The sequence below is a fragment of the Aspergillus pseudonomiae genome, assembly GCF_009193645.1.
Source record: "Aspergillus pseudonomiae strain CBS 119388 unplaced genomic scaffold BDV37scaffold_38, whole genome shotgun sequence".
In the NCBI taxonomy this organism is placed as follows: Eukaryota; Fungi; Ascomycota; class Eurotiomycetes; order Eurotiales; family Aspergillaceae; genus Aspergillus; species Aspergillus pseudonomiae.
The window spans coordinates 205,213-229,045 of NW_022476030.1; the positions used below are offsets into that span (position 1 = coordinate 205,213).

At 47.1% G+C, this 23,833-nt stretch overlaps 9 protein-coding genes across 9 annotated transcripts; 3 read left to right on the forward strand and 6 right to left on the reverse strand.

Moving 5' to 3' along the window:
* Positions 1-42: 42 nt before the first annotated feature.
* BDV37DRAFT_249925 (uncharacterized protein) lies at positions 43-703 on the reverse strand. The gene is made up of 2 exons (XM_032082138.1): positions 549-703; positions 43-257 (listed from the first exon to the last, which is right to left on the reverse strand). The coding sequence occupies exons 1-2, from the start codon at positions 696-698 to the stop codon at positions 231-233; spliced, it is 177 nt and encodes a 58-aa protein (XP_031940912.1). The 5' UTR covers positions 699-703; the 3' UTR covers positions 43-230.
* Positions 704-1,694: 991 nt separating this feature from the next.
* BDV37DRAFT_249927 (ubiquitin-conjugating enzyme E2) lies at positions 1,695-3,005 on the reverse strand. The gene is made up of 3 exons (XM_032082139.1): positions 2,784-3,005; positions 2,653-2,732; positions 1,695-2,592 (listed from the first exon to the last, which is right to left on the reverse strand). The coding sequence occupies exons 1-3, from the start codon at positions 2,808-2,810 to the stop codon at positions 1,866-1,868; spliced, it is 834 nt and encodes a 277-aa protein (XP_031940913.1). The 5' UTR covers positions 2,811-3,005; the 3' UTR covers positions 1,695-1,865.
* Positions 3,006-3,085: 80 nt separating this feature from the next.
* sam50 (SAM complex subunit SAM50) lies at positions 3,086-5,031 on the forward strand. Its single transcript, XM_032082140.1, has 4 exons — positions 3,086-3,140; positions 3,217-3,333; positions 3,458-3,644; positions 3,697-5,031. The coding sequence occupies exons 1-4, from the start codon at positions 3,108-3,110 to the stop codon at positions 4,908-4,910; spliced, it is 1,551 nt and encodes a 516-aa protein (XP_031940914.1). The 5' UTR covers positions 3,086-3,107; the 3' UTR covers positions 4,911-5,031.
* Positions 5,032-5,087: 56 nt separating this feature from the next.
* Positions 5,088-6,480, forward strand: BDV37DRAFT_133843 (transporter YIP1). Its single transcript, XM_032078747.1, has 2 exons — positions 5,088-5,615; positions 5,672-6,480. Exons 1-2 carry the CDS (start codon positions 5,265-5,267, stop codon positions 6,272-6,274), a joined length of 954 nt encoding a protein of 317 aa, XP_031940915.1. The 5' UTR covers positions 5,088-5,264; the 3' UTR covers positions 6,275-6,480.
* On the reverse strand, positions 6,451-9,353 carry BDV37DRAFT_133828 (putative ubiquitin fusion degradation protein (Ufd1)). Its single transcript, XM_032078746.1, has 3 exons — positions 7,610-9,353; positions 6,704-7,498; positions 6,451-6,637 (listed from the first exon to the last, which is right to left on the reverse strand). Exons 1-3 carry the CDS (start codon positions 9,081-9,083, stop codon positions 6,627-6,629), a joined length of 2,280 nt encoding a protein of 759 aa, XP_031940916.1. The 5' UTR covers positions 9,084-9,353; the 3' UTR covers positions 6,451-6,626.
* On the reverse strand, positions 9,333-12,510 carry BDV37DRAFT_249939 (uncharacterized protein). Its single transcript, XM_032082141.1, has 4 exons — positions 10,453-12,510; positions 10,338-10,385; positions 10,168-10,260; positions 9,333-10,105 (listed from the first exon to the last, which is right to left on the reverse strand). The coding sequence occupies exons 1-4, from the start codon at positions 12,058-12,060 to the stop codon at positions 10,055-10,057; spliced, it is 1,800 nt and encodes a 599-aa protein (XP_031940917.1). The 5' UTR covers positions 12,061-12,510; the 3' UTR covers positions 9,333-10,054.
* A 2,071-nt stretch (positions 12,511-14,581) lies between these two features.
* BDV37DRAFT_249940 (proteasome regulatory particle base subunit RPT6) lies at positions 14,582-16,259 on the reverse strand. The gene is made up of 3 exons (XM_032082142.1): positions 15,810-16,259; positions 15,065-15,740; positions 14,582-14,970 (listed from the first exon to the last, which is right to left on the reverse strand). Exons 1-3 carry the CDS (start codon positions 16,042-16,044, stop codon positions 14,712-14,714), a joined length of 1,170 nt encoding a protein of 389 aa, XP_031940918.1. The 5' UTR covers positions 16,045-16,259; the 3' UTR covers positions 14,582-14,711.
* Positions 16,260-17,063: 804 nt separating this feature from the next.
* Positions 17,064-20,654, forward strand: BDV37DRAFT_272022 (calcium/hydrogen antiporter; the record flags this gene model as incomplete). Its single annotated transcript, XM_032084806.1, has 5 exons — positions 17,064-17,214; positions 17,275-19,109; positions 19,275-20,099; positions 20,161-20,324; positions 20,396-20,654. The coding sequence occupies 5 exons, from the start codon at positions 17,064-17,066 to the stop codon at positions 20,652-20,654; spliced, it is 3,234 nt and encodes a 1,077-aa protein (XP_031940919.1).
* On the reverse strand, positions 20,601-23,294 carry BDV37DRAFT_133911 (FGGY-family carbohydrate kinase). The gene is made up of 4 exons (XM_032078748.1): positions 23,270-23,294; positions 22,911-23,206; positions 22,220-22,780; positions 20,601-22,127 (listed from the first exon to the last, which is right to left on the reverse strand). Exons 2-4 carry the CDS (start codon positions 23,133-23,135, stop codon positions 21,069-21,071), a joined length of 1,845 nt encoding a protein of 614 aa, XP_031940920.1. The 5' UTR covers positions 23,136-23,206; positions 23,270-23,294; the 3' UTR covers positions 20,601-21,068.
* Between the last annotated feature and the right edge of the window lie 539 nt (positions 23,295-23,833).

Consider the following 23,833-nt stretch of genomic DNA (forward strand, 5'->3'; position numbering starts at 1 on the left):
TACGCACGTCGCGCATAACGTGAGAGCGAATAGTCCTGCGAGCATTAGTATCTTTGATTCGTTTGGAACTCAAATCATCGTCATGGTCAATAAATGTGAATTTAGGTTGATCCGGCGGCGTAATAATTGTTGGCCTCGGCCCTAGAAAGACTAAATTAACACTTGAAATGATGGGTACTGAGGGTATTACGACGGTTGATATTGCATTAATACAAACAGCTCGGTGCCAATCAGGAAGTGATAGCAGGTTTCACATTCTAGCGGGAGTCAGATACACAGGGGGAAAAAGAAAGAAGGAGAGAGAAAGGAATAGTAAAAGAGAACACTATGAAGAGTGACAAGCATGGGCACTAAGTAGTAGTACCGCACGATCTTCAGGGAGATATAAGGTATAAACTACAAAGTCGAGGGAGAAAGTTCATTTGGGGATGGGTAGAATATAGCGAAAAGGGGGGACTTGACCGCCATGAGATGCAAAAGATTTCAAATATGACGACGATGATGGTGATGATATTAAGGACAATTGGACAACACAACCCCAGACGAACCTGAATAGGAGCAATGCGTAGCAATAGACCTTGTGACGGAGTCCATAATAGCAAATTCCTCAAGCCGGTATATATCGGATGGCTCAACACTACTGAAAGACTGAAAACGGGGAGGCGGACGAATGAGCTACCAAGCAAACATAGGAGCATTCCGGGGTAAGTGGTTGCATGTACAGGCAGAACTAGAGCTGGACTATAATTGTATTGACATTAACCGCGGAGAGAGCTCCTTACGCTAGCCTTAAAACTGGCGAACCCTTAGGGAAAATCTAGTCGGCATTCAGTATCATACTAATATACACCTTTAAAGTTCCACAGAATCAAACTATTACTAGGCCACATACACTGCATGTGGACAATTAGGCAATGTTAACTAGTACGTACTGATAGTAAATGTTTGGACCACCTAAGTTGTGCTACGGAAGAGTTTCAATCCAAACTAGTTCATCCTCCTTCCCCCGCACCCAAAAGAGAAGAAAGAGAGAATAACACATTAAACAATACTAGTAGTGTAGATGCCGAACACCGCGAGTTTCGTTCACTGTGGCTGCTAAGAACCCGGGATAATGCCCGCAACTTCAAGAACAGCAGCTGTTGTACTGCTCAGGGCTAAATCATTCATGTAGGACCGCTATTTCACTATCGTAGGATTCTCATACGTAAGGCCGCCATTAATCGGAGTATTCTTCAAAACCTCAGTTAAAAGGTAGCTCTGCGCTGTGTGTGTGGGTGGGTGGGTGGGGTACATGCCCAGTTGCAGATATGATTTTGGGAGTCGGGGTGTATATACTTTGTATCTTCATATCTTATACGTATAACGTGGTAGACGACTAAAGCAGAAAGGGTGTATACATTATAGGACAAATGCTGTGCAGTGATGCAGTTGAACAGTGCCGTGATCTGTGATTGTAGAGCACACTGGTATTTCAATACGTCCTAGACACCTGAAACTTCTCAAAGTACCACCGAACGCCGCCCTGTTCTAGACGCCTTTCAGTCTTTATAAAACCAACGAACCTTATAAAACACGAAGGAAGATACAGGAGGAAACTGCCGCTGTAGAAAAAAAAAAAAAAAAAAAAAAAAAAAAAAAAAAAGAGAAAAAAAAAAAAAAAAAAAAAAAAAAAAACCAAGTGAAGTAGAGACAAGGGGAGGGAGAGAGTAATTATGAATGATAAAGGGAAATGGCGACTCACATAAGAATAGAAAGAACAAGGGAGGAAGAGAAGGAGAAAAAGTGAAAATAAAAAGACAATGTGTATTGGGTGCCAAACGTTTCCTGGGTATGAAAGGGGTCAAGAGTTAAGACACTTAATCTTAACCTTGAACATCATTTAGCAGTCTCGCGACAAGTGCATATCCAAACAATAAGGCGAGACCAACCCAAACTCGATTTCGTCGAACCCAGCTTTGGCCCGCTTCTCGTGCGACATGACCACCTTCTACCACAGCCCCGAGGCCATGGGCACTTCCATTCGGGCGCCTCCGCAGTGCACTGGTCTCTGGTGAACATTTTGTAGCAGCAGCATTTGGGTCAGGTATGAGTTGACCAGTGTTCGTGTCAATACGATTGTCCCTCATCCACTTCCAGTTCTCTTGGTCTAATTCTGGCCATTCTGCACGAAATTTCAGCCCGCCATCCCCTGCTTTCACATTATTGATTCCCTTGGCTGTAGGGGTCACTCCCGGAGTGGAAATGACGTGAGAACCTCCACCGGTGGAGTTCCACCATCTCGATCGCGCGGCTAGCACTCTTCGTTCCGCTTCTGACGCACTGACGCTACCCGTAGTCATCTCTTCGCTAGTCATAAAGGAGAGTAGTCCGATAAGAATCGTCGAAACCTCCCAAGCTGGGTTGAAGGACTTGGGATGAAAATCACTGATACTGAGACATAGTCGAGCAGATGGTTGAAATCGGCCGCTTGGGGTATGCATGCGGATGGCTGGTGGAGCAAACGGGTACTCTGGAGGGAACATCAATGTACCCCAGTATTGTCCATTCTCATACGGTGTCCCAGGGGGGCCAGTGAGGATGTAATGCCATCTATATCCTGTATCAATGCCGACTCGGGAGAAACAACGGTAAACATGATCGACATCTTACTCAAGAATGTTGGACTCTGATGGATGAGCGATTATATAGGGTGGTGGGTTTTTTTGTATGTTCTGATATTCACGAGTAAGCTGTATAGTGGTCAGTAACAGCTCGAGTACTATTTAAGTTACCAGACTCACCCGTTTGAAGGCTGCTTTTGTCGCCATCTTTTCACAAGGATTGTATTCTGCCTAGCTCGGGCCCTAGTTTCAAGTGCGGAGATTCAGGGGAAATCCCACGGAAGACGATAAAATGGAGGCAGGCCAATACGGTTTGTAGACTGCGCAGGGTTTGTCTAATGAGCAAAGTGATGATGATGGAAAGTCACTGCGTCGTTGGATGAGTGAATCTAAGGAGCACTGCTGGTCACGTGCCAAAATGTAGCCTTCATCTCAACTTCCGGGACAATCGAAGATAGCCGAGAAAGCCTTCCAGATGTGTCGCTGGCCATTGTAGCCGCAACAATGTCTTCCCCACTTTCTGCCGAAGATGAAGATGTACGTTTGATCTCTTAGAATTGATCAAAGCACGCTTATTTCTGTGATTGCTAACCACTTTTCTCTATTTTCTCAGATCTTCGAGCGTCTTCAACAGCGTGCCGACCCGAAAGTTCTCGAGGAGCAGCAGCAGGCCGTGAATGAGCGAATACACGCCATCTACCAGAAGGCGCAGACCCGTCTTGGGGAATTGGTGTGGTTTCACTTCCCTCTTATGTTTTTCTTATCCTTGTTTCCCCCCTTCTCTAATATTGCATAGAGGCAAAAGACAACTGAACATACTGCAATAAGTACTGATCCCATGCCTATGATATTAGATCGACCAAAACTCCACCCTTCCATGTGCCATTTCCTCTGTTCAAGTTCTTAACGCACACCACACGCGCAGGGGCTTTCTTGAACGGATTTTTAACCCTCTTTTGAGTTCTAACCAGAAGAAGCCTTACACTCTCTCTGAAGCCTTACGGGAAGTCTCGGCACGTGCCGATAGACTAAGTAGATTTGGTTTGTAACCCATTGTTATTTGCCACTAAGACTTTGATTAACGCAATTGTAGACATTTTCCAGCAACCAGTGTCTGTGTACTTGGATCAATCGCCCGAAGGAGACCCACAAACGGGACTCCCAAATCTTGACGTGTATGTATCGGTCAAAGAGAAGTCTCGTGTTCTACTGAAGACCGGGACCGATCTCGGTAACACGGAGGGATCCGCATATGGCAATCTTCTCTGGCGGAACGTGTTTGGCGGTGCCGAAAACCTAAATTTGAACGCTTCACTGGGTACTAGGACAAGGTCTGCCTACCAAGCAACATTTGAGACACCTATTCTGAGTGACCCGGATTTCCGCTTGGAAATTGGCGGCATCGCCAGCTCTACTCAAAAGGCCTGGGCTAGTCACGAGGAGGTCTTGAAAGGTGGTTGGAGTAAGCTCCGGTGGATGAGTCAGTCTGGCCATCGCCATGAAGTCGGGTACAATGGTTTTTGGCGGCAGATGACTGGGCTAGCGGAGAACGCATCCCCAACAGTCCGAGCAGACGCAGGTGATAGTGTGAAAAGCAGCATCTTTCATTTCTGGTCCAAAGACTGCAGGGATAATGGGCTTCTTCCATCTCGTGGCTACTATGCTAAAGCTTTCAATGAGCTAGCCGGTTGGGGTCCGCTAAAGGGAGATGTATCTTTTTGGAAATCTGAAATTGAAGCACAAAATGCAATTCCAATTCCAGTGCCTGGCATCGAAGGCGATAGTGGTATCAGCTTTACCACTGGATTCCGTGCCGGTCTCCTTTGTCCCCTTGGAATGGATGCCGATCACAGACTCCAACTTTCGCGCACTAATGATCGCTTCCTTCTCGGAGGCCCCACGGATGTTCGTGGTTTCCGCCTCTGCGGCCTTGGGCCTCACGATGGAGCTGATGCTGTGGGAGGAGATGTATATGCTGCAGGGAGTGCAAACTTGCTCCTTCCACTACCCCGAGTTGGTGCGGAAAAACCCTTGCGGTTTCAGGCGTTCGTCAATGGCGGTCGTCTGTTGCCACTGCGAACCGCACAGAAGAGCGCACCTACTACAGGCTCAGAAGTGAAGGATGCCATGGTTTCTACAATTTCCGAGCTGGGTAATGGAATGCCTAGCATCGCAGCAGGAGTTGGACTCGTGTACGCTCATCCAGCTGCTAGGTTCGAGCTGAACTTCTCTTTACCACTGGTGCTAAGGAAAGGCGAAGAAGGCCGTAAAGGTTTGCAGCTTGGAATAGGTATTAATTTCCTGTAGAAAGTCTTAGTCTTGTTGCGATTAATAGAAGTCTTTGTGGTATTAGTATTACAATGGATGTACCGCGTGATTAGTGTATTGTACATGATCTAAGCCCAATTTGGTAAACATCCACATCAGCCTCTTAACCATCCAAGTCACGGGTCTCGTCGGACTTAATACGGCAATACCGACAACTGTCACTACAACTACTAGTTGTGCTCTCCCACTACAGCTTTCCGCTCCATGTTGATTTGTCTTTCTCTTAATTCGTTGACACCACCAATAAACTACGATTGTATTGTTATTTGTGTGCGCTTTCACCTTTGAACCCTCCCCTATCTAGACAACTTCTGCCTTCATCACTCGGCCCCAATGGCCCAATACTACCCGCAACAACAGCCCTACGGATCCCAGGCTTCTGCACAGAACCTTCAGTTTTATCCTTCTTCCTACGGCTCTGTGTCTGGCCATACAACTCCCTCTCAAGCTTCCTATGGTGGCTTTAGTGCAGGCCCTAACCCGGCTGCTCAGGCGTACCCTATTGGAGGGGTTGGTGGTGGATATGGCGGCTTTGGGTCTCCAGCCACTGGTGTTAGTGGGCGGATGGGCGAACAGGGTGGGTTGAGGACTGGGTGGCTTGCTGCATTTGGTACAGAGGGATATGAGGGGGAACCGCCGTTGTTGGAGGAGCTGGGGGTAAATTTCGAACATATCAGGACTAAGGCTTGTTCCCCTTGTTGTTATCCTTCATCATGATGGCATCAACTTACATTTTGTAGACTTTGACAGTGCTCAACCCTTTCGCCCGGATCGACCAACATCTTATGGATGACAGCGATCTCTATGGCGCACTGCTTTACATCGTCCTCTACGGAACATTTCTCCTCCTTTCTGGTAAAGTCTTTTACGGTTATATCTACGGCGTTGCAGTTTTCGGCACTGTCGCTTTACATTTAATTCTTAGTCTTATGTCTCCGGCTCTCGATACCGCCCCGGCGCCTAATGCTGCGGACCAGGCCAACTACGACCCTCATCACAAACCTTCGTATTCCGAGGCCTCGGCCGCCGGTCATTTCTCGGCCACATTGACATTCCCTCGCTCTGCTAGTGTTCTGGGTTACTGTTTCCTACCGCTTGTGCTCACTAACCTTGTTGGGATAATGATCCCTATGGACACTATGTTCGGGTACCTGTTGACTACAGCTGCCGTAGGGTGGTGTACTTACAGCTCCTCCGGAATGTTTTGCGCGGTTGCGCGGATGCGTGGGATGAGAGGCTTAGTAGCGTACCCATTGGCGCTTTTTTACGTCGTTTTCGGGATCATGGGGATTTTCTCTTCACGCGGAAGTGGGAATTTGGCTGCAAAGACGGCTGCAACTTGATATTGAAGCTTTCTCTCGAAACCAATGTGATATGTCTTCTAAGTGGATGGTCTCGGTCCTGAGTAGATAACAAGGGATTTCGGTCACATTATAATAATATGTAAAAAATATCATGAATCAGCGATCTCTACACTCGTGCCTACAGGCTTTCTGTTTGTCAAATCCAATCAACGACAGCTGCTTGCTTATGGCTGATGAAAGCAACAAAATAGGAATAGGCCTCAAAAAAGGTACAGGTAATAGAAAGTTAACTTTCTACTGAAATTCCGCCCCGGCCTGAGCGTAAATGACGTACGTAAGATGAACTATCTACCAGAACGGGCTTCCCTCGCCATACCTTTTTAACTATCTATCATCGATAATCTGAGTAAAGCCTCAGCATTAGTATGGAGATTGCCAATTCCCTCAGACACTAGCATAGAACACTACCTTCCTCGTCTTTCGCAGGTGCCCAGTTCTCTAACCATTCCCGTGCCTTGCTGAGATCCCCTCCCGTGGCTTCAACAGATGCCACACACCATGGTAAATCATACCCTTTGCTACTAGCCATGGAACCTTCGGCCGCTATCATCTCCGCGAGTATGCGGCGCTGCTGGCCCACTTGGTCGGCGCAAAAGTAAAAAGGCGCGGTGTTTAGACTACCGCTCTGCAGACATATGGCGTCGACGAAGGGTTTAATTGTGGCTAGAATATTTGCTACGCTCATCGATTCGAGCGGAGTATCATTCTTTGGTATGGAAAAAGGCTCTCTGATCCGTCGCCCATTCTTGCAATACTCATTCTGACACCAGGCCTTCCCACACCCGGTCATCATTTGCGAAAGGTATCGACGCTCGATGCGACGGCGGAGTGCCTTTCCTTCTGGGTCATACGTGTCCACATATAGTGGTCCAAAGCAAAAACTGCAGAGGCCCAACGTGTCAGTCCCTGGCGTGGCTGCATTTTGTACACTGCGCCCATCAAGTGTGCGGCCACAATTTTGGTTCATGCAAACACGGGGTGGGGGTTTTGACAAGCGTTCCAGGTCGTGATGACGCAAATGGGTCTTCATGTCGCGCAGTCGAACAATTTTGTTACACAGGTGACACTCTGTTGTGCGACCACCGTCAACTAATTCATGCGGAGTAAGTCCAGAGACCAGGACTTCTGGATCGTGCATATCGGGATCCGTCTCGCCTTTTTGGGGGACTACAAGATGACAAAATTGACACAAGATTGGTTTCTCTGGACAATCAGTTATGCGGTGATGAGCGAGTCGCGGAAGGCCTTCCATCTCAAGCCCACAAGCGCGACATGAACGCTGGGAGTGGAAGATAACGGCATGCTTCTGCTTACTTGCAAAATCATTGCCATAAGATGAGTCATGAGGGCAATGCCAATGATTCTGCCACTCAGACGACCTTTTTTGGAATACATTATGGCACTGGGGGCAAAGTACGTTGTTCCGAAGGCAAAAGCTCTCGTGTAGCACTAGCGTTTGCTGAGGCACCCACTGTTGGCAATTGCCACATTGAATTTCATTCGGATTACCATGCGCTAATGTCTCCTTCGAATCTCCGTCGGAGCCAACTGAATGACTAGTTGAAATCTGCAACTTGTATTGCAGCGGTAGCTCTTGCTTCTGTGAATGCTCCTCGCTGTATTCAAAATTGCCGAATGCATAAACCGATACATATAGAGCCTCTGCCGTCTCCAGCTCTACATTTGTGGACTCAATCTGAATACACTTTATTGGTTGGGTAGTGAAGTCACCCAAAAGGTGCTGGTCTTCCCTAGGACGGTTCCTCTGGCGAGCGGTGAGGGGGCTGATAAAAAGGAAGACATCCGCATCATCTGCGCTTTCAACTGTGATAACAATAGGCTCTCCGCGATCCCACTCGCGGATTTCGTAGTCAACGTATGTACCTGGAACTACCAGGCCATTCACTTTCTCTCCAATAGAAAGTACCCCGCCAGTTGACGAGTCCCCCTGGGTTCCAATGGCACGAGATGCCTTCTCCAGGCGCCTCTGGTAGGTTTCTCTTGCCTGATCTTCAGTTAAGGCCACAATGTCTACCTCCAAGTCTGTATCAATAATGCAAATGCCGTCACCGTCTGGCTCAATTTTGTCCACCAAGAACCTAAACGACTCGTGCCGACCTCCCGACACCTGCAAGACCTCTCCTGTACTTAATGTCGTGAAGTTATCTCGTAGGTATCGTTCAAGCAGAGCCTTCCAATCCTCTGGATCATAACCAGCCTCAAGAGGACGGAGACGAACATAGGTTCCCTTGGGCAACTGTTCAACATGGACTGTGACTATAGGAGCCAATTCCGGGGCTAAAGAAGCAGGCAGTGGTTCCGTAGTGGCGTCTATCGCTTCCGATGGTTCCGAAGTCTGCCAGTACCTACTTGTCTCCGACGGGAATTGGTTGTCTTCAATCCCTAAGGCGTCTCTCAAGAAAACACTAAGACCAACTTCATTATCTTCGGCGGAGAACTCGCGGATCCCAGCGTATATCGCACGGCCATTCTTGGGGTTGACAATACGGAATGTTAACGGATGAGGTAACTGATGCTGACGTTCTAAAGCTTGTTCGCGTGCTCGTGACTCAGCCGCAAAGGTTCGTGGATTGAGTGGATCAAAGGCTGTAGTATATGGGTGAGCAGGCCTATTTGAAAATACCTCCTGGAGTGGGGCAGCTGCGAGGAGTTGCTCGAGGGCGGACTGGGGCAAAGTGATTTTGTCGCCGGGCAGCTTAGGCGTACGACCGGGCGCAGTGACTGTGAATGAGGAGGACCAGCGCAAGAGGCTCGATTCCTTAGACATGACTCTGACTGGAACTATAGCAGAGGCTATGAGGTAAAATGAATGAGATATTCCGCAACATCTTAGATAGGCGGGGCAACCTTTCTTGATAGTGGAGTCTGGAGTTTATACGAAGATAAAAGAAGCGTCGCGGCTGTTCTCGAAGCTACCCTCACCGCCAAAGTTTCTAAACATTTGTCATAAATTTACTAGTTAACTTGTTAACTATTGCCTTCAGCCTTACGCGGAGTAATAACTGACCTACTGACCGCAATTGCTGGGTTTCAGATCTGATGTATAACCAGCTGTTGTCTACCTATCAGTGGCAATTACTTTGATGTTCTTTCCTGCCCAGGTGATCCCATCCACCTACTAGAACAGGATTAGCCGGTCTAGTCGGGGCAGAATAAACAGTATATAATGGAGTTCTCGATTATCACTGCCGGCAGATTTTGATTTCGTTGAGGACTTGAAAAATCTAGAGAGGCTATATGATCTATTTCTCTAATCTATATATGTATGAAGGGGATCAATTAATAGACAGGAAAAGGAAAGGATTAGGTAAAAGCGCTAGACAAAGGAACTTATGGAGTGGTCCCAAGGACTTACTGTATTTGAAGACGAGGAAAAGGCAGAAACACACAGAGAACACAAGAATAGAACTGCCTTTGGTCTTACTTTCAACTTGAAGCTAGTAAACAACTTCTACGTAGTAGATATGGCGGATGTAAACGGCACAACCACGTTACTTCATTGGCTCCCTATTTCCAGGGCGTAACATACCCCTCAGACAAAAAGAATTGTATCAGCTGGCATGAAGCCAGCCTTCTTGTTCAGGTCATGGAAGGAGAAGGTTATTAATGCTATCAGGATCAGAAAAAACAAAGCCCTCAATGTTGGTGAAAAGTCATGAACAATGATTCACTTCACAGCACCTCAGATAAGACCTTCCCTGGGTATAACCTGAAGCACCCATTTAACTTACCCACATGTCAATAGAGCTGCCTCAAACGATGACGCGCACTTGTGTTACACCAGTCACACTAGAATGGCATTCATTAGTCCTTGTGGCTTGAAAATCATACAAGCCAGTTCAGTAGCATACCATCGTTGGAGAGCAACCTTCATTATGATCAATACAATATTCTCCTTGGCAACTCTGACACGTTCTTTGGCATTCAATTTTGCAGGTAGCACACTGAAAGAGTACATCACATTAATATGAGAAGTCCATCATTTTGGTATAATAAATTGGAAGAAGAAAAAAACACTTGCCGTCGGCCCGCACTCCCAGCAATCTCTGCTCACTCCAGGTTGGAATCTCTGCAACATTCATGTCAGCGGTGGTTGTTCATTAACACTGGGATTTAGCAGTCACTGAGAAATTTACCCTTCGCTCGTGAGACAAGCTTGAATCCTGGTTCCTTCGCGGTCCCCTAATCGCAGTTTGATGGGGTGATAAGTTAGTCCTCACCCGTTCGGGACTTGGTAGGCAGTTCGTGCAGAACCATTTGTTGCACCGACGACACCAGCGATCGTTCAAACACTCTGCGCAACGGGCAACGAGGATAGGGTGCGCATCGGGAAAGAGTGCTGGACGCTTCGCCACAGCTATAGATGACGAATGCAAAGGGAGCGGGGCCAGCAAAGGAAACTGCCCTTCCGGGGATTCACCCCAAACTGCCGGACCTTCTGGTGAAGTATGGCAGCCGTCGCACCCTCTGGGACCTAAGGCGACGGTAGCGATTGCTGGTTCGAGCGGTTGAACTTCGCCCTGATACCTATTTTCGTTATGTCCTGGTGATTTGTAGAGATCAAAATTATGCCGGGGACCACGACACAGTACGGCGTCGAAAGATATGATACCCTCGCATTGTTGGATTGTGGGGGCCCAACCTTCCTCGATCGAGCGAGGTATAAGTTTTCCAGCGGGGCAATACCACGCATTCTGATAATACAATGCGCTCTCACGAGCGCCATCGGATTGGGGCTCTTCTTGCGTCTTCAGGGCTCCGTAGCTCGTTGTACGAGTGCATCTGGAACTCCACCAGTCACGGTACCGGCTCCTCATGATGGCTCGAGGCTGGCTCACCGGGGTGAAGTAATAAATACCTTTCACCCGAGGGGTCCCTTTGGGACGCGAAGGCCGGACAGCTCGCTGAAGCACCTGTATCAGTTTGCGCTCATTTAGCTGACGACATTCCCTTATTGACAGTATGTTTATACTGAAACGGTCTGTCAAGATAAGTTCCGCAACCAGATCTGCTGGAACAGGGAGACCATCCAAGATTAGGGTTCGCACATCTTGAAGGATGGAACCCCGCCCCAAACCAGCGAATATTCTTTGGAGAGGGGCCGAATGGGGTGCATCCTCAGTCAAGGAGTTCTCCAGACGTTCATTGTTACTAACCCGAGCTTCCGAGCTCCTTAATGGCTTATTAGGAAACCAGTGTCCAGGAAATTGGGTCAGATCGAGATGCCGAAAAATATACGGAGTTTCCATAATCATGGAACGAAGAACGTGCGACGTTGAGGCTAGGGCAAGCAGTGTTGGGACTGAGAGGTATGGAGCCATATGATCGAGAATCAGACTGTTCGAGAGAACATCCACGAGGGAAACTTGCTTGGGATGCGCCGCAAGAATAATACCTTCGGGATTTGGCCGTGACTCCTCATCCTCTTCTTCATCTGACTGTAGCTCCTGGATGACAGGGACTAGTCCCACCTCCTTGGGAGATAGGCGGCGGGAGCCATAGTAAAAGTCTGAGGCTCGTGTAATGAGATTTTGGCGATAAGCCGCAATCGCCCCAACGGCAAGCTCATCCCCAGGTATCAAGATGGGTGCAGTATCAGGTTGAATTTCTTTGAGCGCGGCCCTGGCCTTGGCCAGTTCTGTCTCTAAGAGATCGATAGTTGACTGAAGGACGGCCGGCATAGCTCTGATATTTCCTGGGTCGATTGCAGTGACTAGTGTAGACCACAACTCTCCTTGGGCCATAGTTCAGTATAGGCGAAAAGTAAAGGGTCGGTAAGGTGGTATGCGCCGCTTATTGAAGTAGACAGAGAGATAGTGCAGGAGAAGCGGGCTGAGACTTTACATATATGAACATGGATATGAGTATATCTGAAGCATTTAGTGAAAAGAAAGAGTCAACGAGAGTGTAACGGGGGTCTGATGGCGAGTAACAATGTAAAGCGTAAGCCGGATAAATTGGGTTGAACGAACAAATCAAACTACACCGAGTAAATAGTGCTAGCGGCAGGAGTAGAAAGTACACCGAACAATTAACACAGTCGAAACGGAAATAACTAAAAGAGCAAGTCCGGGGAATGCGTTCGGGCCGGAAGCCGATGATTTCGTGGGCCAGACAAGTAGAATCAATAAATTCTAGAAAACCGATGGAACAAGCTTAAAATATATGGACGGATTGGCTCTTGTCTTTGTAAGTCTAGAGAAAGAGATAGTATGGAGAGAAATATACGACCACGGATTTGTGATTGAAAAATACCGAGTCCCCCTTCAATGAATAAACTGGGTCGATCTTATATGAAGAATACATTATGAATGTGCTGGAATGGGGAGACGTGTCAATCAATCACCAACCAACCAATATCACAACCGCCGGTGGGCCATGGAGGGAAACATGAGCCCATCCCGAACAAGGTGGGTAATACAGCGCTGCAGGAAACATTAAAAAATCGAACGAAGAACAAAGCAGCATAAAAAACAAAGTTGCTTTTGATTATGAGCTGTAGAAAGGTATTTCGGGTCCCTAAATTTACCTTCACCCTCATGGATTGGTTGGGCAGTTCCGAGGAACTTGCCGGAGAATCCCTCATAACTAGGTCCACTATGAAAGGATGGAATTTAGTCTCAATTCTGAGTATGGCAAGAATATCTAGTTAGGTACGAGATGGTACCTTTCTACTCGGATGTTGATGAGGTTGGGGTTTGATACAAGCAAGTACTGTAAATGGATATCCGTGCAAGCAAGGTTATTCCTACCGATGTTTATTCAGGGGGTATGGAGTACTCTGTACTCTGTGGTTCTTTCCGTCTGGAGTATCCACCTTACTGAAGGTCATCAGATCTGGACTGCCCCACCTGAGCCGAGACCCTGAATGGGATACTACTAGTACTCAAGGAATTGGTATGGAGACACGACAATCGGCTGATCCACACACGGGGTAACTGATCTGCTAGTCACGCGGACTCCAAACTTCTTCCCACGACGCGTCAACCAAAGCACACAAGAAAGCGATCATCCAGTCCTTCCAATAAATAATTTAATTGGTTGTTCTTCGTACAATCCTTCCCCCCTTTTTGGCCCAGTCTCCCGTCCATTGAATGGAGAGATAACTAAGAAGTTATGGACTTCAGCCGTACCTCGACACCCAAGCTGTTCTTACCTTTCAATAGGAGGCCTCCTTTATGGCTTTGGAGTAACCAACTAACTAGTTAACACGAACGATTAATTAGCACAAGCACAACCGTAACTAGTTATAAGACCCTCTACTTATAATCAACCAAGGATAGGGTACTTGCTCTATTCATCATGCGCAATTTACAGTACTATATGGCTAATAAAGGATCAAGCTACCCTACAATGAATTAGCATTCCAAAAGAAAAGAAGGTGAAGGTATCCCTTACAGATCATCCTTGATATATCTCCCCGCTGAGTTCAGCTCGCCTGGGCTGACTCGATATCTTGGCACATGTCCGTTGTGCCAAGTATCTAGTGTGGGATCAGTACTCCGACATAGATTGACCTTACGGTCAAAATGAAAATTTATAGTTAAATTGAAGCCTGGATGTTTTTCAACCAGTCATACATACTTTTTATCCTTGATTTTCACTAAGCCTTCTGAAGTAATATAGATACAGAGCTGTGCACCAAAAGTTACTCTACTCCGTGTGGTATCACGTGATATTGCACGGACGTATGGTGCAAAGCTCCATACCTACCTAGTAGTATCGACCTGTATTCTATACTAGTATGTTAGGCTTTAAAGCATTTTAAGTTTTGAGCATCTCGAACATTTCAGGCTATTGAATTTTAAGCTATTAACTAATATATATCAGGTAGATTTAGCAAGCGCCTGTGGGGTTAGTACTAATTACGTCGCCGTTAGTACCACATATATATCCGTCGTAATAACTTGCGGAGGTTGATCCATCTTTGGGGGCCACTTGCGGTGTTCTCAATAGGCAGTGAACATAGCAACAGAAACGGAAAAGCTAGAAACTCCCCCTCCAAGGATGAGGTGAGGTGAGGTGAGGTGACTGCCTCATTAAGGCTTCTCAAATTTCGCCTAGGGGGTTGTTATGACCCACAAGACATTCTCCTATCCACGATTATCACTCATTGAATATGCCAAATCGGATATGGTGAGACTTGGGAAGGTCATCCAGTAATGACCTGTACTAGACACAATGGTAGAGAATTACTGACTGATCTCTATATCATTCATAATTGGGAAGAGTGCCAGGCAACCCATGTTTTCAGTATCCAAAATAGCCAGTTGGATTACTTTGCTGAGTTTTATTTAATAGAATCGGGATGGTAGCAATGGTGTTACACGCTTCTTGCTTATGCAATAGGCTCGATCTATTATCAGGCCGCTTCCATTCTTCAGTCTTGCTATGTCTACTTGAAAAGCTTGGAAACAGCAACCTCCTTATCGTCATGCTTGTTGAGAATCTTGGCCGTAGCCAGATCAAAGTCTTCTTGCGTAACATGCACCCGCCTCTCTCGAAGGGCGTACATGCCTGCCTCAGTGCATACACCCTTTAGCTCCGCACCAGAGCATCCATTCATTTTTTCTGCAATCTTCGTTAGGTTGATACCACGCGTCAAGTTCATTGATCGTGAGTGAATTCGCAAAATATCAGCGCGAGCCTCGACCCTGTTGCCAATAAGAAATGTGAGTTAGTCATTTGCATACATACTACCCGTCAATCTGCCGAAACATGCCATAGAGCCAGGGAAAGGATGCTTACGATGGCGGGGGGAATTCAATTTTCCGGTCGATCCGTCCCGGACGTAACAGGGCCGGATCCAAAATATCCAGCCTGTTCGTAGCCATGATAATTTTGATGTTCTTTGTAGGCTCGAAACCGTCCAATTGATTGAGCAGTTCCAACATCGTACGCTGCACCTCTGAGTCACCCGAGCCTGCTGAGTCTATGCGACTGGATCCAATGCTGTCGATCTCGTCCATGAAGATGATGCTCGGCGCGTGCTCCCGAGCCATCACAAACAGCTCGCGCACCATACGACTACCCTCACCAATATACTTCTGCACCAATTCCGAACCGCTGACCCTAATGAATCGACAATCCGTATGGTGGGCAACTGCTCGAGCAAGCAGAGTTTTACCAGTTCCCGGTGGCCCATACAGAAGAACACCTTTCGGTTGCGCGATGCCAAGAGATTCGAACAGCTCCGGATGTTTCAGGCCAAGTTCAATAACTTCTTTGATTTCCTTGATTTGTTGATCGAGACCACCGATCATGTCGTACGTGCTATCCGGAACCTTCTCAACCATCATAAGAGATACAAGAGGGTCAACAGAGGAAGGTAGCATCTTTTCCAGTTTGTAAGAGTCGGAAAGTAGGGCGACTCGTTTGCCTACAGTTAGCTTGCTGATGTCGACACCATCTGCAATATCCACCACTAGATGCACGCCAAAACGAGTCAGCTAAAGGATGACGAATTCGAGGAAAATGCGGGTATCAAACTAACCATATTTCCCTTCTGGATGTACTTTCACGAGTACCTTTTTGGTACTCATTACCTTGACTACCTCGCCGACGTAGGAGCCAGGCTGTTGGAGTAAGCCCAGTTCCTCCCGAAGTAACCGCACCCTCGAGTTATAGTCATTACGCTGTGCTTCCAATCTCCGTAGCACCGCTTGCCCTTGAATAATCTCGAGCTTCATGCTCTCGATTTTATTGTGATAGTAGTTATCGAGCGCCATTCTGGAGATAAAGTGATGACAACTCCTTCGATATTATAAACTGGTTTTACGAAACCAAAGGTCTTGAATATGAGATTTCGAACGACCTGTGGCACAGAGGAGACTGTATGTGATATGAAGATCTCAACACGAGAAGAAAACTTGGCGAGTACGCTGGATGAAAGGATGAAGAGCTGTCGCCGAACAGTTAGGTTGTGGATGTTGAAGAGGTACGTAGCTCGAGCACTAGCCACGGACCATCAGTCAGCCACGAGTTTATGAGTTTATGCCTAAGGCAAGGAATCCAGCAAAAAATACCAGGCAGGTATTAGTACTTGGGTATGGTCATACGGTGGCGGCTGGATACAACAGAAAGCTTTGATTGGTATCTGTGGATCCTTCCTACCCGCTATCTAATGTAGTGGTCATTCTGGCTTTGCAGTGTGGTACGTTTCGAGAGATAGAAGAAGGTCAAGCCCTGAACTTGAAGTATAGAGACTCGTCCTGGACAGTCAACGTGCATCTTAACAAGTACACATTCGTGGAATGATCAATAAGAATCGTTCGCCTGCTCTTCATCACTTAGACGAGGTCTGAGACCTACATGTCGAAGTCTCAGCTGACTTGCGAGTGTGAGACTCGGAATTCTTGTCTTATCTCATGATCAAACTAGCTTCATAGCTTCCTTCCCTCTAACGCCCATTTATCTTTGTGGTAGCCTACCTCCAAACCCAATTTCGGCACTGATTGCAACATGTACCCTGGTTTCTCAACGGACACAGTATAGTTTTGTGTGCAGGACCTTTGGTCGACTTCTTTATTCCCTCCCCAGAATATTTCTCCCTTTCTTTCCACGAATCTGTATTAGTGAACTGTTTTTGCTTACCTTTCCTCCCTCTCTCTTTTTTTCCCTTTTCATTCCCTAGCCTTCTTCTAGCAGGCTCCTGCCCTTCCGTTTTCCCCAACCTCCTGAGTTTTGCACCTGACAAACTTCAAAGATCAACACCCTTATGAAAGAATAAAGGTAAATAGACGACACTATGTCTGGAAATCAAGGAGGAGAGGGTAACCCATCCCCTTCGTTTCGACCAGAAACGTCCGTGCGGTTGCCGTCGACTCTAAGCAATGAAAATATGCTGTCTGGAACCGTCCGCCAGTCAAAGATTACGGGACAAGAACGAAGAACCTATGGTGCGTTCTAGTGTTGGTCGCTGGGGCTACTAATCTAAGTCACTTACGTATTTCTTGTAGGTACTTTAGAACCCTCAGAAAGGGTGGAACTTGATTCACGCCTGGATGAAAGTCGACCGGAGAGTTCAAACCGCATGCCCCAGTCTCAATCACCCTCAACGGTAGCCCAATCCGATAAACCAAGGAAACCATCCGTTACGCGTCGCATGTCTTCTAAGCGGACGATACCCCATAAAGGCCAGGAGTTCTCTACTGACGATGATGTCCAAGAAGTTGAGGAAGACATCGCTAAGCAACATGCTACGAATCCTCAAAATTCACCAAGGATACGCCCCTTGCGAAAGGAAAGCTCAAGCCTCAGGCGAAGAGTCAATACTCGCATCAGTCCTCTGACACGAGCAGACCCTGAGGATAATAAAGATGAGAATACCGTACTACCAGTACCTAGTTTGGAAGGAGCCGGAAATGATACCTCTTCTCAACACTCTGAGGGTGGAAGCCAAAATGGTAACGATAATAACGACGAGGACGTCAGCGATGCGGAAAGTTTTACATTAAAGGATCGGCAGCAGGCTATCAATGAAACGCATCCTTTTGGAATAAGGCTATGGAAACCTGCCCTATACAAGAAGAGTCGTTCAGTAGAGAAGACCGCCGAAGGTGATATTCATTCATCACCCGGCGGTCGAGTGGGAACAATGCTGTTCCTAACAAATTTATTGTGGACCGTATTCTTCGGGTGGTGGCTTGCTCTGGCTGCGCTTATTGGTTCCGTCGCCTGCTTCATCTTCGCATACTCTCCAAGTGCTGTGGAATATGGGAAGGTCTTCTCCGGCCTCTCTTGGTATCTGATATACCCGTTCGGATCATTTGTCCGTCTTGACACAGATGAAAATTACGCAGAGGAAGATGAAGGTGAAGGCCGCAGCATTAGCGAGTATGAGCAATGGCAAAACGGTGACCTAGAGCATGGAAGGCTGTTCTTCGGCCCTCGCCGCGGCCGATCCCTCGTGGGCAGAAGAAGAAATAGCATTGATTCGGCCAGTGAACAAGATAGTTTGCTGGAGCGGACGCAAAGAGCCAGTTCACACGGTAGTCCTCTAGGCCACCATAAACGACGTTTGTTTGGCCGTGGCGAGTGGACTCTTGGTCGTGTCGTGTTCTTTGTCTTCTTTTATTTCCTCGTAGGACCTTTGATGCTATTGGTATCTCTCCTCTGCTGGCTGCTGGTCTTCTGGATTCCAATGGGACGCGTGACCATCATATTATTTGATCATCTTCGTCGTCATCCCCTCGCTCTTTCATACCATTCCGATACCTCATACACACGGCTGAGCCCAAACTCCTCTTCATCTATTCTTTTATGCACCTATCGTGCCGCCGGATTAAGATACTGGAAATACACGGTTGGCGGTACCAACATCTTTTTGATCAATCTTCTCGGCGTGGTACTGTTTGTGATTTTTGACTACTTCCTTTTGGAAAAAACTCTAGGTGTTCAAAACTCCTTGACTCACCCGGGCTTGATTTTCACCCTAGCCCTTGTTTCCATCATCCCCTTGGCTTATTTCATTGGACAGGCCGTTGCTTCGATCTCTGCACAGTCCTCAATGGGTATGGGTGCTGCTGTTAACGCTTTCTTTTCAACGGTGGTCGAAGTCTACCTATACTGTGTTGCTTTAACCGAGGGTAAAGGCCGACTTGTTGAAGGTAGTATCATAGGTAGTATCTTCGCAGGCATCCTGTTTCTCCCTGGGTTATCTATGTGCTTTGGAGCTATCAAGCGTAAAACACAGAGGTTTAATGTTAAATCCGCCGGTGTTACCTCTACAATGCTGATGTTCGCCGTGATTGCTGCCTTCGGGCCGACACTGTTCTATCAAATTTATGGCAGCGTAAGTTCTCGCCCAACTCGCTCACTTGGATATTGTTTCTCATTTGCCATTCAGCATGAATTAAACTGCCGCTCTTGCTTCAACGCTATAGATGCGAGCAGTAGTGATTGCCGTCGTTGTTACTTCTCTCAGGTCCCTGCTGTCAATGACAGCTTCTTCCGAAAGGCTGTCAAGCCCTACTCATGGTTTGCGGCTTTATTTCTTTTTCTATCGTATATTATTGGCTTATGGTTTACGCTTCGAACCCACGCTGCCCTCATATGGGCTACAGAGATTGAGGAGAAGAAAGCCGCGGCTGTCGTCCAGGAGCACGGCCCTTTCGAGCCAAGGCACCTCCTCCATAGCGGGCCACCAGTGGCTGCTGGTGCAAACGCCGGTTCAGGCCCAAAGGGGTCCGTTAGAGATTCTCAATTGTACAAACGTATTCTAGGACAATCCCTGAAACATATCGGCTTGTCCGAAAATTCGATCGAGTCCGGCGCAGAGCAGCCGGAATCAAGCTCGATGCGTGATACGAGCACGCCCTATCTTGTCCCTCCGCATGGGGAGGGCGATGGGGACTACTCAGGTTTTGGCCGTTTTGGAGGGTTGTCGGGTGAGGAGAATGAACATCTGATGCGCCAGGTAACAGAAGTTGCAGCAACTGCTGCAGCAGTTGCTGCCCGCGATGCAGCTCGAACCCGAAAATTATCCATTCAACAGACCCCAGCACGCCATGGTAACAGGGGATCCACTGACCCAATCAAGGCGGTAGTAGAGGAGCTTGATGATATTGGACTCGAGCACGGCCAAACCAGTGGCGGGCATGATGCCCCAAACTGGAGCAGGGCTAGAAGCTCAATCATTCTTCTAGGAGCCACCATTTTCTATGCAATCATCGCTGAAATTCTTGTGAACACTGTAGATGTGGTACTGGAGAGTGTTGACATTGATGAAAAGTTCCTTGGAATCACGCTATTTGCTCTAGTTCCCAACACGACGGAGTTCTTGGTATGTCTTATCGGTCAATCCCAAACTCAATAAATGCAATGGCTCACTTTCAATATCATAGAATGCTATCTCTTTCGCCATGAATGGCAACATAGCCTTGTCGATGGAGATCGGTTCGGCCTACGCCCTACAGGTTTGCCTTCTGCAGATTCCAGCCCTAGTACTATTCAGCGCTATTTACGAACGCTTAATTGATCCGACAGAACTCCTAACTCACACTTTCAAGTATGTTTAACTCTATCCTTGGAACTGCTAGGAAAGGGTCAAGAAGTCTAACTGGAAATTCTATTGTTTAGCCTTATTTTCCCACAATGGGACATGGTATCAGTTATACTTTGTGTCTTTCTCCTATCGTATGTCTACGGTGAAGGAAAGAGCAACTACTTCAAAGGGTCTATTCTTGTCCTCACATACCTTGTCGTTGTGATTGGTTTTTACTTGTCTGGCTACAGTAACATGGACGTTATGGGTGTTGATCGCCTCGACACGTTGGCACTTGGCACATCCCAAACATTTAAAACGCTCGGTAGGTCAAGGAGTGGCATGGCCTATTGATTGCAAATCCTTCGGGTGAATAAATGCGCTGTTTCGCAGGGCTCTGAGGGCTGCAGGTATCCATTTTATTGAAACGTGGCGCTTGACCTTTGTAAAGTATTTACTTTCAATATAGATGTGCTGTGTTCACAGAAATTAGTACTCAGATATCAAAATACCCATTCTAGTCAAACTACTTTATTAGACCAGGAGGCGTGTACCTATACAAAGCGACTCGAGGGTTCATTTCATTCGCGCTTGATTTGTACATATAACCATACCCTATTCATGTTCATTAATCTAGCAATGCAGTAAGCCACTTGGAGGACCTGTGTACAGTTTGGAAGAAATTAGATTAAGCAGTCGTTTCCGAAAAGTCACCAGGAGAGGTAATAAAGGCAACATAAGTCGTCATATAACTGAATAAAATCAAATTCAAGTAGACTTCCATGAGCTCACAGCGTTGTCAACAAGAGTCCGATACTCTTGTTGTTTGTAACATTGCTCCAGGAATACTTTGTATTTAACATCAAGCAAAGCCTTCTCAGTCGCATTGTCTGTTGGGACTACCTTCTTCCCTGGCTTACTCATCCGATCCATTATCTCCCATAGATCTTCTGTTTTGCCGTCAGCATCTGCACTGGCAGCCTTAGCACCCAACATGGCTGCACCATGGCAGACGGCAGCGTGAATGTACCGGGGAATAAGGACAGGCATGCCGCAGGCGGATGCGATGAGGCCAACCAAGATCTCATTCTGACACTGAGATCCCGACATGAAGATGGAAGTGAGGCTATGGCCAGCCTTGTTCATGGTCTCGATAATGTGTCGTGTCTGCAAAGCGATAAACTCGAGCGTGGCATAATAATAGATAGCGAGCCCATCCACAGACTTATTACTTGAAAGGCCAATCACGGAGCCAGCCATTTCGGAGTCTGCAATCGGAGAGCGGTTACCCCATAGATCACCGTAGAAGAAAAAGTGGCGTGCCAGATAAGCCACACTTGGGGCTTGCTGTTCATGCGCCATTTCCTTTAAGTGTTCGTTTAAGTATTCGTATATATTGGCATTGTACGATTCAGCGATCGAGACCGCCTGATTGAAGGCTGGGTGTGTCTCAATGACGTATTTGAGGAGCTCTCCAGTCGCGGACTGCCCGCCTTCAGCCATCCAATATCCCGGTTGAATAGTGTCTCGATAAGGGCCCCAAACACCAGGGACAAATACAGGATTGGGGGACATTGCAAGATGGCAGGTCGAGGTACCGGCTACAGCTGCTAGACGAGAAAAGGCTTGCGTCTTATCGTTCTTGGCGACATTTGAGCTTAGCTGCTCAGATCCGAGGTCGACTTTGGCACCAACAGTACCAACCCAACCTGCATAAGCGTCGATGACTCCACTTCCTATAGCAATACCAGAAGGTAATCCCAGTTCAGAGGCCGCCTTTTCGCAAAGGGTTCCAGCTAGCTCTCCAGCACTTAGGTAATCGCCGTTCTGGAGCAGTCAGCGGTCAACATTAAAAATAAAATTAAAAAAAAAAAAAAAACATGATCCAGCAGGAACCCGAAGCAAAGAAAAAGGCTCACCACCCCATCAACACCTCCCATCCGCTTAAAGTTCTCTTGAGTGAGGTCCCCAAGGCCTATTTCGGCCAAGAAATCTTCTTGCCAACCTTTGACACTTCCGTCCACCCCGACAGGGACGTAGCCTTGCTTGCAAACAACGCTACAGAAGCTTCTCTTCTCGTTGCCAGTTGCGATATGGGTTAGTGCATCCGCCAGATCGTAGAACTTACACTGGTCGAACAATTCTTTGGGCATGTGATTTTTCAGCCACAGGACCTTGGGAATCTCCATTTCAATAGACATTTTCCCACCAACATAACGAAGCAAGTTATGATTGGTATTGTTGACCTTTTCCGTCTCCTCTATCGGGCGATGATCTAGCCAAAGGATGACATTGCGGTCCGAATCAAAATTGGGCCCCGTGACAGATATAGGTTCGTCGGTAACGTTGGAGAACACCGACAACGAACATGTTGCATCAAAGCCAATCCCTCGTACGGTTTCTGGATCGATGTTGTGTTGGCTAATGGCGCGTTGGACAGCCACACATATACACCGCCATATATCATTTGTAGATTGCTCCTAATGAATATCATCAGTCAAAAGTTCAGCATCGATAGTACAAGGCATGTGGAAAGAGAAATTGAAAGGCAAGGGAGGAGGGAGACAGAATCAATCAATAAACATGAAGTAAGAAAGGGAAAGAGCTGACATAGTATCCCTGTTGTGGCTGCCAAAGGCCAATGTTCTCCGATGCCAAACCAACAATATCACCTTTACTGTCGATGATACAAGCCCGGGCACTGCCGGTCCCAACATCGATACCGATGTAATGATCTATGTGAAAGTGAATGTCGTCTCGGCTATCTCTAGATGCCTGTCTAGAACCCTGTCGCGATGGCCGGCGGTAGGGCATCGAAGGAGCTATGGAGGCCATGGGGAGAGAGGCAAATGACAGTAAATAAAAGAAAAAAATATTGAGTAGGTGGCAAAGGCGAAAGTAAGTCCCTAATCGGAGGTGTCAGATGAATCAGGTGGAGGCCTGTTGGGCTCACTAGGTAAAGCTTCTACCTTTTTCTCTTCAAAAAACAAAGTGGCACTTCAGAGAGTGAAACTAGGAAAGATATAGAGGGTGAAAGTAGTGCTGGATGTCTTTGCTTTGTTTTACTTCACTTTGTTTTCGCTTCTTTTTTTAGTTTGGGGGGTTTCTTCCTTCGGTTTCTGTGATTAGTTTTATATATATGTCATTGTGCGTGGGGGAGCGAAACAGAGAAAGTTGTAAAAGACCGGAGAAGCTTAGACGAGGGATGCTGTACCTAGCCACTGAGTACGGAGAAGTATGACAGCATACCCTGGAGTATACTGGGATCATCCCAAGAATCCAACCAAGCGCACAGTGTGGGGAATGAACCAACACCTCCAGACCAACTTGATGTGGAGAACTAGAACAATAGAGACAATGAAGCTCCGAATCGCTCCGAATTACGACAGGAGGACAACTCGATATCGTCATCGACAGGATATTTCTGATATATACCTAAAGTATATACATACATGTATAGGACATTTGTAGTATGAATACGGAGAGGTAAACATTCTCCCAAAAGACGGACTTGGTTGGGCCTAATTGCAAAC

What these genes read in the sequence shown, in the direction of transcription:
- sam50 (XM_032082140.1), top strand. Translation starts at nt 3,108, where the DNA reads ATGTCTTCCCCACTTTCTGCCGAAGATGAAGAT. An exon ending in AGACCCGTCTTGGGGAATTG is followed by an intron (nt 3,334 to 3,457) that starts GTGTGGTTTCAC and finishes CTATGATATTAG; the next exon opens with ATCGACCAAAACTCCACCCT. An exon ending in CGATAGACTAAGTAGATTTG is followed by an intron (nt 3,645 to 3,696) that starts GTTTGTAACCCA and finishes ACGCAATTGTAG; the next exon opens with ACATTTTCCAGCAACCAGTG.
- BDV37DRAFT_249940 (XM_032082142.1), bottom strand. Translation starts at nt 16,044, where the DNA reads ATGGCGCTCGATAACTACTATCACAATAAAATCGAGAGCATGAAGCTC. An exon ending in ACATCCAGAAGGGAAATATG is followed by an intron (nt 15,741 to 15,809) that starts GTTAGTTTGATA and finishes GCGTGCATCTAG; the next exon opens with TGGTGGATATTGCAGATGGT. An exon ending in ATTGAATTCCCCCCGCCATC is followed by an intron (nt 14,971 to 15,064) that starts GTAAGCATCCTT and finishes TATTGGCAACAG; the next exon opens with GGTCGAGGCTCGCGCTGATA.
- BDV37DRAFT_133828 (XM_032078746.1), bottom strand. Translation starts at nt 9,083, where the DNA reads ATGTCTAAGGAATCGAGCCTCTTGCGCTGGTCCTCCTCATTCACAGTC. An exon ending in TTATGGCAATGATTTTGCAA is followed by an intron (nt 7,499 to 7,609) that starts GTAAGCAGAAGC and finishes CTGATTGTCCAG; the next exon opens with AGAAACCAATCTTGTGTCAA.
- BDV37DRAFT_133843 (XM_032078747.1), top strand. Translation starts at nt 5,265, where the DNA reads ATGGCCCAATACTACCCGCAACAACAGCCCTACGGATCCCAGGCTTCT. An exon ending in TCGAACATATCAGGACTAAG is followed by an intron (nt 5,616 to 5,671) that starts GCTTGTTCCCCT and finishes TACATTTTGTAG; the next exon opens with ACTTTGACAGTGCTCAACCC.
- BDV37DRAFT_249927 (XM_032082139.1), bottom strand. Translation starts at nt 2,810, where the DNA reads ATGGCGACAAAAGCAGCCTTCAAACGG. An exon ending in CAAAAGCAGCCTTCAAACGG is followed by an intron (nt 2,733 to 2,783) that starts GTGAGTCTGGTA and finishes ACCACTATACAG; the next exon opens with CTTACTCGTGAATATCAGAA. An exon ending in TCAGAGTCCAACATTCTTGA is followed by an intron (nt 2,593 to 2,652) that starts GTAAGATGTCGA and finishes TACAGGATATAG; the next exon opens with ATGGCATTACATCCTCACTG.
- BDV37DRAFT_249925 (XM_032082138.1), bottom strand. Translation starts at nt 698, where the DNA reads ATGCTCCTATGTTTGCTTGGTAGCTCATTCGTCCGCCTCCCCGTTTTC. An exon ending in TACGCATTGCTCCTATTCAG is followed by an intron (nt 258 to 548) that starts GTTCGTCTGGGG and finishes GACTCCCGCTAG; the next exon opens with AATGTGAAACCTGCTATCAC.
- BDV37DRAFT_249939 (XM_032082141.1), bottom strand. Translation starts at nt 12,060, where the DNA reads ATGGCCCAAGGAGAGTTGTGGTCTACACTAGTCACTGCAATCGACCCA. An exon ending in GCTTGTCTCACGAGCGAAGG is followed by an intron (nt 10,386 to 10,452) that starts GTAAATTTCTCA and finishes TGAATGTTGCAG; the next exon opens with AGATTCCAACCTGGAGTGAG. An exon ending in AAGGTTGCTCTCCAACGATG is followed by an intron (nt 10,106 to 10,167) that starts GTATGCTACTGA and finishes ATGCCATTCTAG; the next exon opens with TGTGACTGGTGTAACACAAG.
- BDV37DRAFT_133911 (XM_032078748.1), bottom strand. Translation starts at nt 23,135, where the DNA reads ATGGCCTCCATAGCTCCTTCGATGCCCTACCGCCGGCCATCGCGACAG. An exon ending in AGCCACAACAGGGATACTAT is followed by an intron (nt 22,781 to 22,910) that starts GTCAGCTCTTTC and finishes GATATTCATTAG; the next exon opens with GAGCAATCTACAAATGATAT. An exon ending in TGGGAGGTGTTGATGGGGTG is followed by an intron (nt 22,128 to 22,219) that starts GTGAGCCTTTTT and finishes TGACTGCTCCAG; the next exon opens with AACGGCGATTACCTAAGTGC.